The sequence below is a fragment of the Brachypodium distachyon genome, chromosome 1 (genome assembly GCF_000005505.3).
Source record: "Brachypodium distachyon strain Bd21 chromosome 1, Brachypodium_distachyon_v3.0, whole genome shotgun sequence".
Classification (NCBI taxonomy): domain Eukaryota; kingdom Viridiplantae; phylum Streptophyta; class Magnoliopsida; order Poales; family Poaceae; genus Brachypodium; species Brachypodium distachyon.
In genome coordinates this window covers 28,287,125-28,303,074 of record NC_016131.3, presented here as the reverse complement: position 1 = coordinate 28,303,074, position 15,950 = coordinate 28,287,125, and the positions used below count along the sequence as shown (strand labels likewise).

At 44.1% G+C, this 15,950-nt stretch overlaps 2 protein-coding genes and 1 long non-coding RNA gene across 3 annotated transcripts; 1 reads left to right on the top strand and 2 right to left on the bottom strand.

Annotated features, from left to right (window-relative positions):
* Positions 1–5,873: 5,873 nt before the first annotated feature.
* On the top strand, positions 5,874–8,624 carry LOC104582114. The gene is made up of 2 exons (XM_010231449.3): positions 5,874–6,028; positions 6,900–8,624. Exons 1-2 carry the CDS (start codon positions 6,019–6,021, stop codon positions 8,504–8,506), a joined length of 1,617 nt encoding a protein of 538 aa, XP_010229751.2. The 5' UTR covers positions 5,874–6,018; the 3' UTR covers positions 8,507–8,624.
* A 223-nt stretch (positions 8,625–8,847) lies between these two features.
* On the bottom strand, positions 8,848–10,026 carry LOC112271486. The gene is made up of 2 exons (XR_002964556.1): positions 9,826–10,026; positions 8,848–9,101 (listed from the first exon to the last, which is right to left on the bottom strand). It is a non-coding gene; the product is annotated as an uncharacterized LOC112271486 (long non-coding RNA).
* Positions 10,027–13,431: 3,405 nt separating this feature from the next.
* Positions 13,432–15,457, bottom strand: LOC100843850. Its single transcript, XM_003563375.4, has 4 exons — positions 15,299–15,457; positions 14,254–14,408; positions 14,051–14,143; positions 13,432–13,889 (listed from the first exon to the last, which is right to left on the bottom strand). The coding sequence occupies exons 1-4, from the start codon at positions 15,417–15,419 to the stop codon at positions 13,731–13,733; spliced, it is 528 nt and encodes a 175-aa protein (XP_003563423.1). The 5' UTR covers positions 15,420–15,457; the 3' UTR covers positions 13,432–13,730.
* Between the last annotated feature and the right edge of the window lie 493 nt (positions 15,458–15,950).

Below are 15,950 nucleotides of genomic sequence, written 5' to 3'. Positions count from 1 at the left end.
GTAACACGGCTCGGATATTAAGTCTATCTTATCTTATCTTACCTTCAATGAGGTAAACCTAGTTTAATTTGATGGATTGAAGAGGAAGTTCTCCTTTCTACCTCACTCCTACTATAAAAGGTAGTCCAGTGGGAGAGCCTTAAAATTTCTAAACTAGTCCGATACTCTCTCTTGAGGATGCAGCTTTCTATCGTTTCATCAATTCGGCTGTTTGTTTGTTTCTCGGTAATTTGACATGGGAGGTATCAGTGATGCACAGAGGGGCCGGTTTGTTCCATACTGGCCAATACTAAGTGGTGTTCAACTCCCATTTCTTGTGTCCCGTTGTCTTGGAGATCACGCCGAACCATGGCTCTACATATCTCTTGAAACCATATAGTAGTGGACAGAGCTAAATGGAATCACCTGTAAAGCAATCATCCTGATTAGCTCTTATCTTCACGCATCTGGATCAAACTTCCACTTTTTCATATTCTGATCACCGTCAACACGGAAAAATCATCTTCTGCACAATGTTGATAGCCTCAGCAAAGAGCTTGTGCCTGCACACCATTTTGCACTGATATCTATGGAAAAATGCTTGCCATTTCCTATTGCAACTTTTTTCCATCCACAAGTATGGGTCCAAACTCCTTCCAAACTTCGGATCTGTTTTTTTGTTTCTTTCTTTGTCAAATCTTGAATTGATGGATTAGCACCTTCCTCGGTGACACCCTCGACATAAACATCCTCAGGATCCTTCATACGATCTTGATCTTCGCTATATTGATTTGCACCATCTTTAGCATAATAGTCTACCATCTCGGCATCATTATGACACTGAAAAATGTATGAGGGATCTAAATTCAGTTGCGTACAAGACCTGCATGGGGCGTTTCTAGAGCTTCTAAAGATTATGTGTACTGTGCAACATAAAGAAAATGTAATTATATCTTACCATGAATGGTGTCAAGTCCTAACATGGGACCCTCCTAGAGCTTCAGTAAAGTCGCCCAAAGTGTTGCAGTAGAAGAGTCAACCAAGGGAGACACTACCTTGGCTCGAAGGTCGAAAGCCAAAAGATATCGCACCGATCATTTTCTGCTGTCTCAAAGAACAGAAGCATGTGCCATGAAGGACCATGAAAGTCTCAAAATTTCAATTTTCAGCCAGGCCTTCCCATACAGCCCTTGCAAGGATTTTTTTCAAGCTTTGGATCATGTTCTACAACAGAACCACAAAAGATATTTCTTACAACCTTACTGGCCCTGGGGTCTACCCCAGCCTCACAGCTTATGGAGAGAAATTCGTCAGGGTAATTTCTACTTTCATGAAGGCAGCGGTGTGGGAGAAACTGGACGCCCTAAAAATGCAAATCTTTTGCATGGCTTGTGATCAGCAAAAAAATTGATCAAAAGGCATGGATACATTGTTTTTTTGAGCAAGGTCGGGAGGGGAGGCCCCTACCTAAATTTTATAGAAGGGGAACAAAATGTCCCAGACAATACAATTTACAGGCCAACGAGAAATTACAAGGGGGAGAGAATATGCAAAGTGAAGAAGAAGAAAGGGAGAGAAACGGAAAACAAGCTAGCTAGGCCAATCTTCTAACCACTTTTGAGCAGCCAGCTTCTCTTTAGATTTCAAACGGTGGCACCAAAGTTTCAAGGTTTCTGAACATTGTCTCACAACCATCGGCACTGAGATTATTTGATCATCAAAAACTTTCCGGTTTCTTGCGAGCCAAATATTCCAAAGAACAGCAACAGTAACCACTTCACAAGCGGCTACTTTGTTCTGAGCAATAAGAGTTTTCTCGTGAATAAAAAGGTCATCAATCTGTCTTACCCCCACAACATCAATTCCCAACATTTGAAAGACAAGGCGAGAGCACGAACACTCCAAGGCCAGATGCGTGGGTGATTCACTAGCAGTACAGCCAAAGGGGCATTCATCGGTAGCAAGAATCTGCTGCTTCTTAAGCACTGTTCTCACCTTAATTCTTCCTTTGAGCCATAGCCAAGCAAAAAAACTTTTTGATTATTCGGAGCCGAGCAGGTCCATAGATCAGCAGAAACGATATCACTAGGACCACCAAAATGCTTCAATTGATGGAGAGATTTAACAGAGAAAGATTTTGAGCGTTCCATTCTCCAAAATCTGACATCTTCTCTCCCATTGATTGGTTCCCAGTTTGCTATCTGCGTGATGATGGCATTATACTCAGAGCAAGCTCTATCTGAAGTAAGATGCCTCAGAGGAATTTCCCACAATCCATCATTGTAGCAGTCGGCTATAGAAATGTTTGGCCTAGTCGTATGAGAAAAAGGTGCTGGGAATTTTTCTGCCATAGGAGTGTCCATGCATATACCAAATATCATGCCAGAAAGAGGAGGTTTTCCCATTACCGACAATAACAGCAGTGAGTTGTCGATGGCATCCTACAAATTCATTAATTTTGCCCCACACCATACCTTTGTAGTTTGCAAAATCACCGAGATCCTTCCTTGGGTAATGAGCCATCTTAATCCATTTTGCCCATGAAGATTCATGGTTAACATGGAGTCTGCACAAATTTTGCCAAGAGACATTTATTTTGAAGTTCCAGATTTTTAATCCCTAGTCCTCCTTCGTCAATCGGCTGGCAAACTTGCTCCCAAGAAACTAAGCAGTCACTGTCCTTAGAGGAATTTTTTCCTTTCCAAAAGAAAAGGTATACAAGTAAAACAAATGATCTTAATATTGTTGAAGAAATGTTTCTCATCTTACATAGAACACAGCCACATTTGAAATTGGGACAGTGAAACCACAAGGGGAAACTTGTGATAAATAAATTCTCGTTGCAACATAGCATCCATAGCATGCATGAGGATCTCTTCGGATTTATCAACATACACCTGACAAAAAATGAATCCAACGAGCTACAACACACGGTCCTTGTAAGTGTGCGCATATTCAAGCATTTTTTTTTGTATTGCTCACTCTGAGCACACTGAAGCAACGAACAACCTTTTTTTAATCCACATGGAGATTTTTTTTTCATCCCCTAAAAAAAAGCTCCATGTGAAGCCCAGGAGCCAAAAATTCGTTCTGGTAAAATAAAAATCGGATTCTCTCTAAGAAAAAAGATATATGCATGAGAGTTGCTTGTGAAACACCAGTTGAAAGAAAGAAAGGTTACAAAAAAAGATCTGGCCACTCTTTGATTATTCGTTTTTGGTATAAATCTAATGATCACCAGGAAAATTCTGCTGCTTCATGAGCAACTTGACTTTTCCATCTACCAAAGGATCGATGAGTGAGTGAGTGACCTCTGATGTCAAAGGTCATACTATCTTGTTTTGGACAGATCGACCAAACGCACAGGGCAACGATATATCGCAACCACAGTGAACATCGATCCTTGACAATTTGATTTTCCTCGAACAGACCCACACGGCAGAACTGATGTACTACTTACGATTTTTATACGATGGTCGATCCAGTGGATGTGTTGCAGTTTGCTTTATGGATAGATAGTTGGATCTAAAGTGCCGTGCTGTAATAGTACAAAAAAGTTCATATGTACTACGGTGCTCCCAACACAGTCACACATAGATCGGTTATATATTTCCCGGGCAAGCCATCCGTGGGCGACGACATTCTATCGAAGAAGGTTTTCAGACCACCACATCTGTGCGACACAGTTCGTACGTGAGCGGATAACTACTTTTACATTTCAGGTCTATTCTCCGGGAGGAAACTAACCATGCCAGCACACCATAAATAGCATACCCACCGACTCACCATGTACAATTTGTTAACATAATCTTGTATATAGTCTAATTAGGTTTCTGAATAGTATCTATATTGAGTCTGGTGGTAATACTGGCGCGAGTTGGTTCAATTAGTGTCCTAGAGTTGCTGGCTGTACATGTATATACAGTTATACACACACATGGATAGCTAGCTGCGTTGCATCCATTGAAAGAGAGAAGCAATAAAAGAAAAACAAGGCACACCGCCACTTCTACAAAATACCCCTCTCATGTTCTCACGTACTCCATTCAATGGCCGTTCACAGAAACTGGCCACTATCCGCTATTGACCCTTTCAGTTGTTGTTTTACGAAAACCGTCACCAGTGACCTCGGCCCTTGAAAATTGTAAAATTCATAAATAATTTATAAAAAATTAGAAAAGTGCGATTCTTTGTTTTAATTCTTCATCTGTAATTCTTAACATTGTGGAGCAACTATATCAGTGGTTGCAGGGAAAAAGTAATTATTTTTATTTCAGCATTTCAGCTTGCACAGGTAACGGGTACCGGTTCCAGCCGTCCGATCCCGCCTGGTGCGTTGTGGATGACAGATAGGGGAGCTGTTGAGCAGGTCTGAGACGATTTGACGAGAGAAACACCTGCTGCGTTGAGGGCCACATGCGAGCCTTTCATTTCCCCCAAAACCAGCACCGGACTCCCATCCCGTCCCCTGTGACCCTGTCACGTCCCGTGAAATCAGTAGATCCCCATACCGTCCATCAAACCCGAGCGGGCCGCCCTCAATCCCCTCGAGCCAACCAGACCGCGCAGGCCCATTTACGTCGTCTCGCTGGAGTTGCCCTTATGATGCCCCCACCAAAGTGAAAGTGAAGAGTTTCCAGCCTCCACCACGTGCTATGTCTAAAAGCACCTGTGGAGTGTCCTCCCTTATAGAGTGGACTTACTTTGAGTTATTGTTCTTTAGAAAATGAATTTTTAAAAGTAATTAAGATTTTTTTGAAAATATCTAATTTTTTTATATCAGCACAAAAATTAGTTTCGGCAGGGAAGCATGGTAGTTGTCTAGTTGACCAGGTCTACACCTGTTTCCACGTCAAATCAGTTATGTAGATCATTTCCAGCTGAATAAAAGCAATGCATAAAGAATAACCTATGGAAGGAACTAAATATGAATTGCCAGGCTTAATTAGCTAAATATCAACTACTCCACATGTTTTCAACTCAAGTAAAAGGATGAGCCAAATTTCAATACTCGATATATACAGGCAATAAATATTCCTAATTGAGGATAATGAAGATCCTTATCCCTTGATTCGTATGCAGAAAATAAACATTAAAGAACGCAATTATATAATTTAAAAAATAGCAATATACCGCAGAAGTAACATTGGAAATATTACTTTATTATTACATCACAAAATACTGGTATTGCAGTTCTCCAAAATGATCGAAAGGAAGATATTATAAATATCTTAAAACACAAGATGCCCAAAATAGTTGATCAATAGTTCGAACTTGCAGCGAAGCTTGCCTCACGCTGATTCTAAATTTGGTCCCTATCTATGCAAGCGTATCGTGAATGGACTAGTCCACAATAATGAAAAGAATAACTTATGGTTAGAGGCACATTAGAGTATTAGAGTGGATTAGATGGCACAGTTGGCTGGCGAATTGCCATTTTGCCAAGTCCATATATCAGCATATGCAGTATGCGCCCAATAGGCCATAGCTACGGACGAGAGATACGCACATCTGTCGCTGTATTTCTTGTCACCACGGCTGTACTTTTGCTGATCACAAGCTTTTCAGCGTTTGTCAGTTCTCGGGTAGCCACTGGCGACAGGCAGGCAGGGGAGCTCGGCTTTAATTTAGGACGAGCTAACGTGCAGATCTGTTTACGGGTACGAGATTGGACGGGATAAGATCCAACGAGGCCTTACGCAAATCGCGCCTTTTTGTACTAATAAATCTTAAAGATACGAAGTAAAGTCAGTGATGCCAGTTTGCCAAATTGTCCTATTGTGCGTGCTTTTTGTCTCTTGATCCGGCGTGTCTATTGTCTACCACGGTGCTCTGTCGCGCGCGCTTGCACATGCTCTAAATCATTCTTTTAATTAGCTCACGGAATGTACAGGAGATCGACGGATGTGTGATTACCGATCGAGACCGACTGTATAAGAGCTAGCGTAGCAAAGAACTAGACTACAGTCTACAGATCCGAAGGAGCATGGTAGCTTGTTACCCACCTTAATTAGCTTTGTGATTCCACAGCCAAGTGCAATGTCTGGAGGTAAGAAGTACATACCAGTTTTACATTTTAGGTAGTTACATGCATGGGATATAACGCATTTAGATTATAATTATCTCGGCATATATATATATGGGTAGTTTACATGTTGAGACTTGTGCAATTAATTTTGAAGTAGCATATGTTGTACTTAGTTGTCTTAGTTTTGCTGGATCCTGGTTTAGAAGATTGTCCCCTGGGATAAAGTTTTCCTTGATAAAACTTTTAATACATCAACACCGACATTGTTTTCAAACATTTGGTTAGATGTGTGGAAGTAATATTTATAGATTCTTATTGAAATGTATTTTCATAGAATAACATATTTGACTGTATATATATACTCTTTGATTGCCAAATACAATATTTGACTGCATATTCATTTTAGAGTAATTTATATATAGCTGCAAGAACACAGGCAAATGAATGTTTTCATCAAGCTAAATCTAACGGTACAAACTTTATTGCCAAAATGCACATTATATATTCTTTGTTCAGCCTCACCTGTTACAGTATGCATGGCATTGAACGTTCAAACTCCTATAGTGTGTTTGTAACAATATGTAGGAGGACCGATCAGAATGATCTGCATAAAACCGATGGTGGCATATATATCTTCATTCGTGGTGTGTATGGAATGCTTTTCATGATTCATTCTCAGTGATTGTCTCTGTATTTCTTGCATGCATACAGACAGTCATGTGCTACGAAAACACTAATTTGGTCTTGTTGTCATCAGTAGGCGTACGTATCGCCGTGAACTACTAGTAAATAGTACTTCCTCCGTCCTTTCTATTACATGTATCTACGCGCTTTTTAGGCATAGATACATCCATATACGACGGAGGGAGTAGTAATTAACTGTGGCATGCAGGTGAAGTAACTTCGAATGGTGCATCCAACATGCAAGCTGCAGGAGCGGATGATGCACCGAAAGAAGAAGTGTTGATCCGAATGGCCCGACCAAAGCTCCGGAGCGTGGACGAAAGCCAGTTCACGCCGTTGGTCGTGCCAATCGGCCCTTACCACCCTCGTGCTCCTGGGTGTTCATCTCAACTTCCAGAAGAGAAGAAGCAGCATGCGGCCGACAAGGTCCTGCGTCCCGGACACATGAAAAGGGCCAAAACAATGGACGAGCTGAACAAGCTGCTGGCGAAGGCGAAGGCGTGCTATCCCGATCTTTCAGCCAGGAACAGCCGTTTGCTTGAGAACCAGAACCGTCAGGAGTTCGTGCAGATGCTGCTGCACGACGGGTGCTACGTGCTGAGTTTCCTCGTAGATTACAAATCAGCATCTGACGAAGCTGGCAGCGGCCCGGGCCCGGGCCCGGGCCCGGTCGTTATGCGGGAGGAGAACTGGGTCATGCGCGACACCCTTTTCTTGCTTGAGAACCAGGTTCCTTGGTTCGTCCTCGAGAAGTTGCATCACTGCATCGTCGGCAATGAGGACCGCTCGGTCCTCGAAGACCTGTCTCTCTGTGTCCGGTCGCTGCTGAAGGACCGACTCCACACCAGCGGAAGGCCACGGCGGTTGCCGGCATCGGCATCCGACGACGTCCCATCTACCCTGCTTCACCTGGTGCACGCCTACTTCATGCCAACCGAAAAATGTCGGACGAAGAAGGAACACCTGGTGCTGGACGTCGCCTCCGAGCCGCAGTCAAACCCAGCACAAGGGGCGACACGGTCGCCCTCGAGGAGTCTCCACCGGATAATACGGAGGTGCTGTCCACCGCAGCTCAGGGCGAGACGGTCGTCGTCGACGTCCACCGCAGCTCAGGGCGAGACGGTCGTCGTCGAGGAGTCTCCACCGGATATCACGGAGGAGGTGCCGCCAACAGCAGCTCAAGGCAATACGGTCGTCCAACCCCGAGTGCCTTCGCCACGCCGTCGCATGGGCCGGTGGCGCCGGGCGACGGAGTACTGCCGGTACGGCAACGTGAAGCTGAAGCGTCTGCACTTGGCCGACGACGACGGCGAGGCGGACTCCGTGCTCGACGTCAGCCTGCAGGGACGCACACTGCTGATGCCATGCCTCCTGATCGACAGCGCCACGTGGACTCTCCTGCGCAACCTGATGGCGCTGGAGGAGCGCATGGACCGGAGGCCAGTCACGGCCTACTGCGTCTTCATGTCGCAGCTGGCCGGCAAGGCGGAGGACGTCGAGCTCCTGCAGCGGGCCGGGGTCGTCCAGCATTTCCTCGGCAACGACGGAGAGGTCGTCAATGGCTTCGCCGACCTCTGCAGGGAGGTGGTCTTGGACGTCGACAGCCCCGACGAGAACTACCTCAACCCCAACTGGAACAAGCTGCAGGAGCTGTGCCAGAGCAAGTGGAACAATTTCCGCGGATTCTTCCGTGAGATCCACTGCGACAACGACGTGCACTTCTTTGCCTTCGTTGGCGCCGTCTTGCTGTTCCTCTTTCAGCTCGCACAGGTCATGCTTGCAGGCTTTTCCTTGCATAATAAGCAGCCAAAATAGTGCCCGGCACCTATATTTTTTCCAGTTGTAAGTACGACAGTATTTAGTGCGTTGTGTTCCCCATTGTTTGGTTTTGGGATCACCCATTCAACAATCAATTATTTTTCAGTCGTAAGGATGCCAACATTTTTTTGTGTACAACCAACATGCTTTGACGTTTTTTAATAATGAAAGAGGAATATTTTTTTCGAAGAAAGAACGTTTTTATTTTTCAAGAAGGGGGCATTTTTAGACTTAACTAGACGATGCTAGAAAGCTGAAAAATACAAATGACATAATTTCAATCTTGAATGAATAATGAAAACGTAGAAATCCAACATAATTCAACACAGGAAAAAAAGTAAATCATAACTTAAGGATAACAAAAGTGAGACTCACTTCTTCAGATATTAATCTTAAAAATAGAAATTTAGAAGTACAGGGCAACAATAGAAGACTCTGTATAGTCAGATAGTAATCAAAGAGAAATATTCGAGACTCTGTATAGTCAGATACCGAAGGACCCACATTGGGTTGGATGGTGTGTAGATGAGCATAATTCCTGTTGGATCTCCAATAAAATACATGAAAACCTTCTCGGTATTTCCTGTCCTTCCTGCATACAAAGAAGATTCATGTAATATTAGTACAGCTGTAAATTAAGGAGCAATGCACTGACATGAAGAAAAGCATGGATAAATTGATAAGTTGTAAAGACAGCTAAAGTCAATTACAAACATAAGAACCATCAATAAGAAAAACATGTAGAAATCCTTGTTGGGCACTGCAAGAGGAACACATCTATCTTTTAGCAATCTGAAAGTTCTAGAAGTACACGGGGAGGAAAAGGGTATATTTGTTGAGGAGCTACAACAGAATTTGCTCACTCGGAGTCGAATGTTGAACATAAAACATGAGGAGATACGTGCTTTCAATTTAATTAGTTTACGCACCTCCATACAATTCTTACCGAAATTGTGCAATCTGGACTGGAAGACGTACAGATAAATACTTGATATTGGCTCAAATCATGCAACACATATAAAGAGGCTTATATGGCGATGGCATTCTAACATCAGAAATTTTTAGATTTCGATTTCCAAAGATGCCAACTCTTGGCCAGGTTCCAGAACTAGCTCAGTTGCTCACAAATAACCCGATCTGGCATATAAGTATGAGCCACACCAAACGGCTGAAAGGAGCAGGGATATGTACATGGCCAAAGCAGCTTTAGCCTTTAGGTGAAGAGGAAGAAATCCATCTGCTCGCCTATTAAACTCTCTAATATGCATGCCTACTCTGGAAAGTGGTCACATTAACACCGGAGGCGATGGCCGTACCCGTATGGGGCGGCGGAGGCGCTGCCCGTACCCGTATGCGGCGGCCTGCATGGGAGGGCCCCACGACGCCAGCGCGACGGTCGCCGCCTGCGGCAGGGAGACGGCCTGCAGTGCTGCAGCGTCGGCGTGCCGGTAGGAGCCTGCTGAGGGTGCGGCGGGTGCGTCGGGGCGGCGCCGGGCGGGTCGGCGGTGTGGGGAAGAGAAAAGAACCGTCAGGGAGAAAATGCAGCGCTGCTGAAGGCCCATCTAGTAGGGTAACGGCCCATAGCACAGGAAACAGCCCAGCACGGGACCGAGACTTCGAGAAGCGGACGTGATCGAGAGCAATTGCGTTAACAATTCTCCGGGCGGCGTTCTGACGGCGGAGCCGACGACTTCAAATTTTTGGTCTCCCAGCTTCGTTCTCTGGCGTGGCTATCGCGGTTTATTCATAGAGTTTTGAAATCTCACAGCTTGTAATTTTGTGATTTTGGTCATCTTTCTCATCGGCTCGGCGATGATTTAATGGTTCGACAACCTGTCTTGTGAGGGGTGTGTCTCCGGCCAATCACGCGTTCAACGATATTAAGTTCTCACCCGCTGGGGTGCGCGGCTCAGTAAAACCTACAAGGTTAGCTTATACAGGTTTGGTCTTTTACTATTTCGTTACCAGAGATTTGGAGAAATATCAAGATGCGATTGGCGCAGCTAGAGAAGTTGGTTTCAAAGATTTTTGATGTAACTTTCAGTTTATCCGAAATCTTTGTTCTCGTTTTAGTTTTTTCGATCAGTTGTAATACGTTCGTTGAATAAATAAAGCCAGATCGTTGTTCTCAAAAAAAAAAGAGCAATTGCGTCAGAACGAATCAAGGAAAACAATGACGATCAGGTAGTGAGGGTCTACTCCAGGTGTGCCGATGAGATTTCCTTAATTGGACTTACGGGCTTCCTTAGGCCATCCGCAATGTTAGAGACAATATTGACTATTCACATCATTTAGAGTCAACAATAAAATAACACATACAATTGCTTGTGTTTTTAAACTGACTCTATATAATTTGTTAGCATTAAATGCGATGTTGTGCAATGGTTAAAAGGTTGACTCTAATCTAACTCGTAGCTGACTCTTCGTCGATTCTTTCCTTAAGATTCGGTTTTCTTCTCTCTCATATTTCTCTTTCCTCCACAGTCCACGCAAGCAAATTTTAAATAATAGTCGATTAAAAGTCAACCATTGTGGATGTCCTTGTTTTGCCAAGTTATATAGTTTGGCAGCCATAGTTTTGTTGAGAAGTCTCTTCGGCCCCTAGTCGCTGGAACAAACTCGGCAGATGAAATCAGATTCTAAGAGGAAGGAAGAGGAGTTTCTTCCTCCTTCCGATCCAGTTCGGGCGCGACGGCCCGATCCCGTGCGCCGCTGCGCCTGCTTTCCCACGCGTGCGTCATGTGCTGCTGCCCTTGTGCCGGGGGAAGGGCTCCGTCGTTAGGCCGGCGGCACCTCCTCACGCTCTAGTGGCTCCTCCACCCTCCCGACTGGCGCGGAACCGAGTTGCTGCCGCCTATGGCCGAATCCGGGGCTCTACTGCCTGATCTGGCGCCGTCTCCTGCGACCGAAAAATAAAAGGCTAAAGTTAAAAGATTAACAGCCCGAAAGCAAAAAAAAAAATCGGAAGATAGAAAATTAAAATTTTAAAAATAAAAGTTTAAAACGCAGAAAATAAAATGTGCCTACAAAGGCAAGAAAAATATTCTGACAACCCATCTTGAGGTCGTCGGAATTCGTCTGCCAGGTTTCTTTTGGGCTGTCGCCGACCAATTAGTGAAGTCCCAGTTTAGTTAGCATGTGTTTAGTTTTTGTCCCACTTTAGTACCTATATGGCCCATTGGTTATAAGGTCAATGTTTTTTTTGCCAAAGTTTGGTTTCAAATTTCTAAGCTACACTTTTGTGGAAGTGCCATATGAACAATAAATATTTGAGTCATAAAAAATGATTAATTCCATGAACCTCCCGTCGACGTCCGGCGAAGGGCCACCAGTGCGCCCCAACATGGTCGGCGGAGGACACGTGTTGCCGAACATGACTGGTGGAGGGCGTGGAAGAGGGCGCAACATCGTGTGGGCCGTCAGAGAGGCAGGGAAGATGTGCGGCAGCAGCCCAGTGCTGGTGATTGGAAGTTGACGAGCCCGCATCTCATGATTGATCAGGAAGACGGATCGTTTCCGAGTTGACGGATCGTTACCGAGTTTCTACGAAAATATACAGGAGTTTTATGTGAAAGGGCGTTTAAGTTGTTCGTCCAATCCCAATTCCAATCTAGGCCGTGAAATATCGATCCACGGCTCTCGGTCGGAGTTTTCAGGTTTTCGTCTGATGCCCGTTTACACCAAATATTTTCCCTGGATAAAAAGCACACGGAACAAATGAAGAAAGAGAAAAAAAAACTAGCGAAATCAAGTGGTCGAGACAGAGTAGAAGAGAACACACGTGGTGGGCTGACAAACTTTTGTCACAGTTGGAAAATGGTTCAGCGACGATACCAACGAAATATCCACTCGAGCGATGGTTAGCATCTCGGGGACTTTAGTCCCATACAACAAATCTACCGTAATACGAACCGGTTTAATTAGATAGGCTGCTTCGTCCTGTCCACCGGCCGAAGCACTTGAACTCTAGCGGGACGACCCATTTCGGCAGGACTGGTCCGTTTCGATCTGAATCGTACCAAACAACAGTCCTGCGGGGCGACCCATTTCCTACCGCGTCTGGAATTCGGTCCGACATGACGCATTTCTAACCCAAATATGGGCGGGTTTGCGTCTCCCGCGAACGAGAAACGGAGCCCCGCTAGCCCATCCTTGATATACCCCTGGCCCTCCTGTCTGCGACCGCCACTCCCATTTCAATTTCCCACTCTTCTTTTCCACTACCCCTCTCGTGCGCCCTCGCCATGGTGGACGAAAAATTTCCAGCCACGGGCCCCATCCCCCCTCCCCCCGCCATCATCGGTCCGGCCCCTGTCGCCGTCGCACAAGCTCCAACCTCAGACGCCGCACTAGCTCCCGCCCCCGCTGCACCACTAAGACATTGATATGCTTATTTGTTTGCTAATTTGACCATATAGTGGCCTCATTGTTGCTTATAGTGCCCTGGTGGACAAAAAACAGGGGAGCTGTTTGAATTCGGGCGCCAAATATGGGTCGCCCCGAAATGGGTCGTCGCATCTCTTGAGAGATGGGCGACGTAGACGGACCGATCGAGACCGGACACGGAAACAATTCTCATCCAGACCATGACCCAAACGGATCGGAACGAACGCAAAAGGCGTCCTAAATGAGTCGCCCCGCTGGATTTGCCCTAATTGTGTAAGTTCTATGAACTGATCACATGAAAATGAGTCGGGCGTCACTCATTAGATCGACCCGCGGACGGGGAGGTAGAGGACCCCTTTAATTACTATGCAAGACACAAGGAGGGCATCGACATCACAGGGAGCTAGGGAGGAGCACAATGAAGTACATAGACCCTTATTGGAAGAATATATTCCAATGTTATTTATAATTTCCTAGTCTTAGTAGTGCTAATAATTAACAAGATAAACATATATATAGATCGTCTCAAGACAATAGTGAACAAACCACATAAAGTACATTATATCAAATTTCCGAGCATCATTGCTCGTCATTATTACAAATTCACACCACAAAGTACATTATAAGAAAAGGAAAATGGACACCATAAAATTGTAAATTACTATTACAAATATAATGGCACTAGGACGAATGTGAAGGGGGTTTAACGCACACGCGCACAAGGCAAGTTCCAAACAAAACAGGAAAAGAAAAGGTACAAGTGGGTCAAGATGCCACTATTATTGTGACCTGCCAGTACTGTTATGTCAAGAAACACAGCCGAAATACCATAACTTTAGTCCTTAACTTTGTCTTTGCCGCGATTGCCCACCGTTTTCTCTGAATCCTTATCAATCGCTTCCCTGGCGCCATTTATGACACAGGCCAGTGTTTTTTCTTGGACGTCCAAGTATGTTCCCAGCTGCGGAATATCCTTGCGTCTGTTGGGCACGTCCTGGTCCAGCAAAGAAACAGCATACTATCAGGATTCAGAGTAGAAAGTGTGCTACTTTCCCCGTCCCAAAATAAGTGCCGTGAATAAAAATTCTTATACAAATTCACGTCACTTATTTCCAGACGGACTGAGTATTATTTAGGTAATGCGTTCGTGGGTACAGTTTGAATGTAGCTCATTTCCACTGATGGTCCGTTCGTGGAGGATTGTTGGTCGCCGCAAGTAAGCTTCAACTCAAACTTTTTTGGGTCTTGCTGCAAAATGAAATAGAGCTCTGTAAGTTCAATGCTGTGTCCCTGGTATCTTGAAGTGAAAGGCGTGTCAGTGTCACATGTGAAAAATTAAGGATGGCGACCAAGCTCACCTGGTTCGCTTCCCCAAAAACAAAGGTAGCCACGCATGACATCACACATGTTTCCAAGCGAGCTTTTCCATCCTCAGAGACATTGGTACCAATTGTACCCTTTTCGAGTTCTAACTTAAGGGCATGGAGATTCTCTTGCATTTGGTTGATGTAAGCTGTAGAGGATGGACAATGATATGAAATTAAGTATACTATATACAAAAGAAGATGCAACACCTTACTGCACCTCGCTGTAATCATATTGGTAAGCAGGTTTGGCTGTGTAAGCTGAAACCTGTGTGAAGTGATCTCTTCCATTAATTGAAACTTATATAGCCATGCTGGTAAAATCTAATTCAGTGCAGTTTCCCCCTTATTTTTTGAGATGTATGTACTGATAATACACTGGTTTTCTTATTTTCCAGGTCTACCTGAATTATTTGAGCCATTTTACATTTAATAGATTCTTATTTTTAGACCTATATATGTCTGGTATTTCAAATATTTCAGTACAATTGTTTTCAGGGAAACAGAATTTGATCAACCTAAGGAAGTTTCCTCTGGAAAACGCCAAGGTTTTATAGAAGTTTATATATCTTTTTGGTACATTTTTTGTAAACAACACAAAATATCAAGAAAAATATATATGTTTTGGTGCAGTACTACTATATGCGTCCTCACAAGGCGGAAGGTGAGGAACTAGAGCTTGATCAGTACTGTACGTAGTAGGGAACCCAAAGACAAGAATCAGTATTTCAAAAGTACAAAGAAAAGATGGTAGATCCCAGTCTTAAACTGCATTTTGTGCAATGGTTCATTATTACTTCTTACTTCTAAAGCTAGCTACTCTCCCTCCGTTCTATAAAACTTGTCGTCGTTAGTTCAAATTTGCACCATAACAGGGACAAGTTTTATGGAAACAGAGGTTGTATACAAGATAGCTACATACCCTATATGATGAAGTTCGCCAGAGTGAAATCCAAACATAGCTTCTTCTTCTTCTTAAAGGAAAGCACTACATAACTAGCTATCTAGAAATTACAAGCACTCACTGTTACGTACTTACCGCTAATCTTCTGAGTTGGACGATCTTCATCCACAGTAACGGATGTCCTCGCAGCATCGGAACTAACACGCCTTTGCATACTCTCAGGCTTTGTTTCCTGATTGCGAATTTTGCGATCCATGCGGTATGATTGATTGGATTCGCCGAGGAGAGCGAGACATGGTGGTGTACTATATATACAGGAGTACAAGATACCAAACCAACAATGCTAGTACGAGAACAAGCCAGTGGCTAAGTGGCCACTCCACTAACAGAATTGAAATCGCAACGACGCTTGGTCTAATCATTCCTTTAGCTCTTTGGAAAGGCGGTGTGTGTTTCACTGTTTCTTCGTTGGTTCCTAGCTAGCAGCTAGTGGGAGTATATCTAGCTTTGGAGTTGGGACGGTCGAGTGCACTTAACGTGGGAGCTCGCACGGCCAGAAGTAAATACGAGAAAATATATGTTTTGTTCTTTGGTGCTAATAACTTAATATTCATTCTTTTACAACATCTTGAGAAATATGCAAAAAAATAAGTGGAATTTGTGCAATTTTTTTGAGGTACCATCATGCATGTACTATGCCATTAGGCCGCTTCCAATATTTCTACTCTACGTGCAACAAAAGATGCATTTTCAATATTCTTCGAAAGTCAAACTACTTTTGAGGTTT

Excerpts from the sequence above, each read along its gene's own strand:
- LOC100843850 (XM_003563375.4), bottom strand. The coding sequence starts at position 15,419 with ATGGATCGCAAAATTCGCAATCAGGAAACAAAGCCTGAGAGTATGCAA. Across the intron at positions 14,144-14,253 it reads TTTTTGGGGAAGCGAACCAG|CAAGACCCAAAAAAGTTTGA; the intron begins GTGAGCTTGGTC and ends TTCATTTTGCAG. Across the intron at positions 13,890-14,050 it reads AAATGAGCTACATTCAAACT|GACGTGCCCAACAGACGCAA; the intron begins GTACCCACGAAC and ends TTGCTGGACCAG.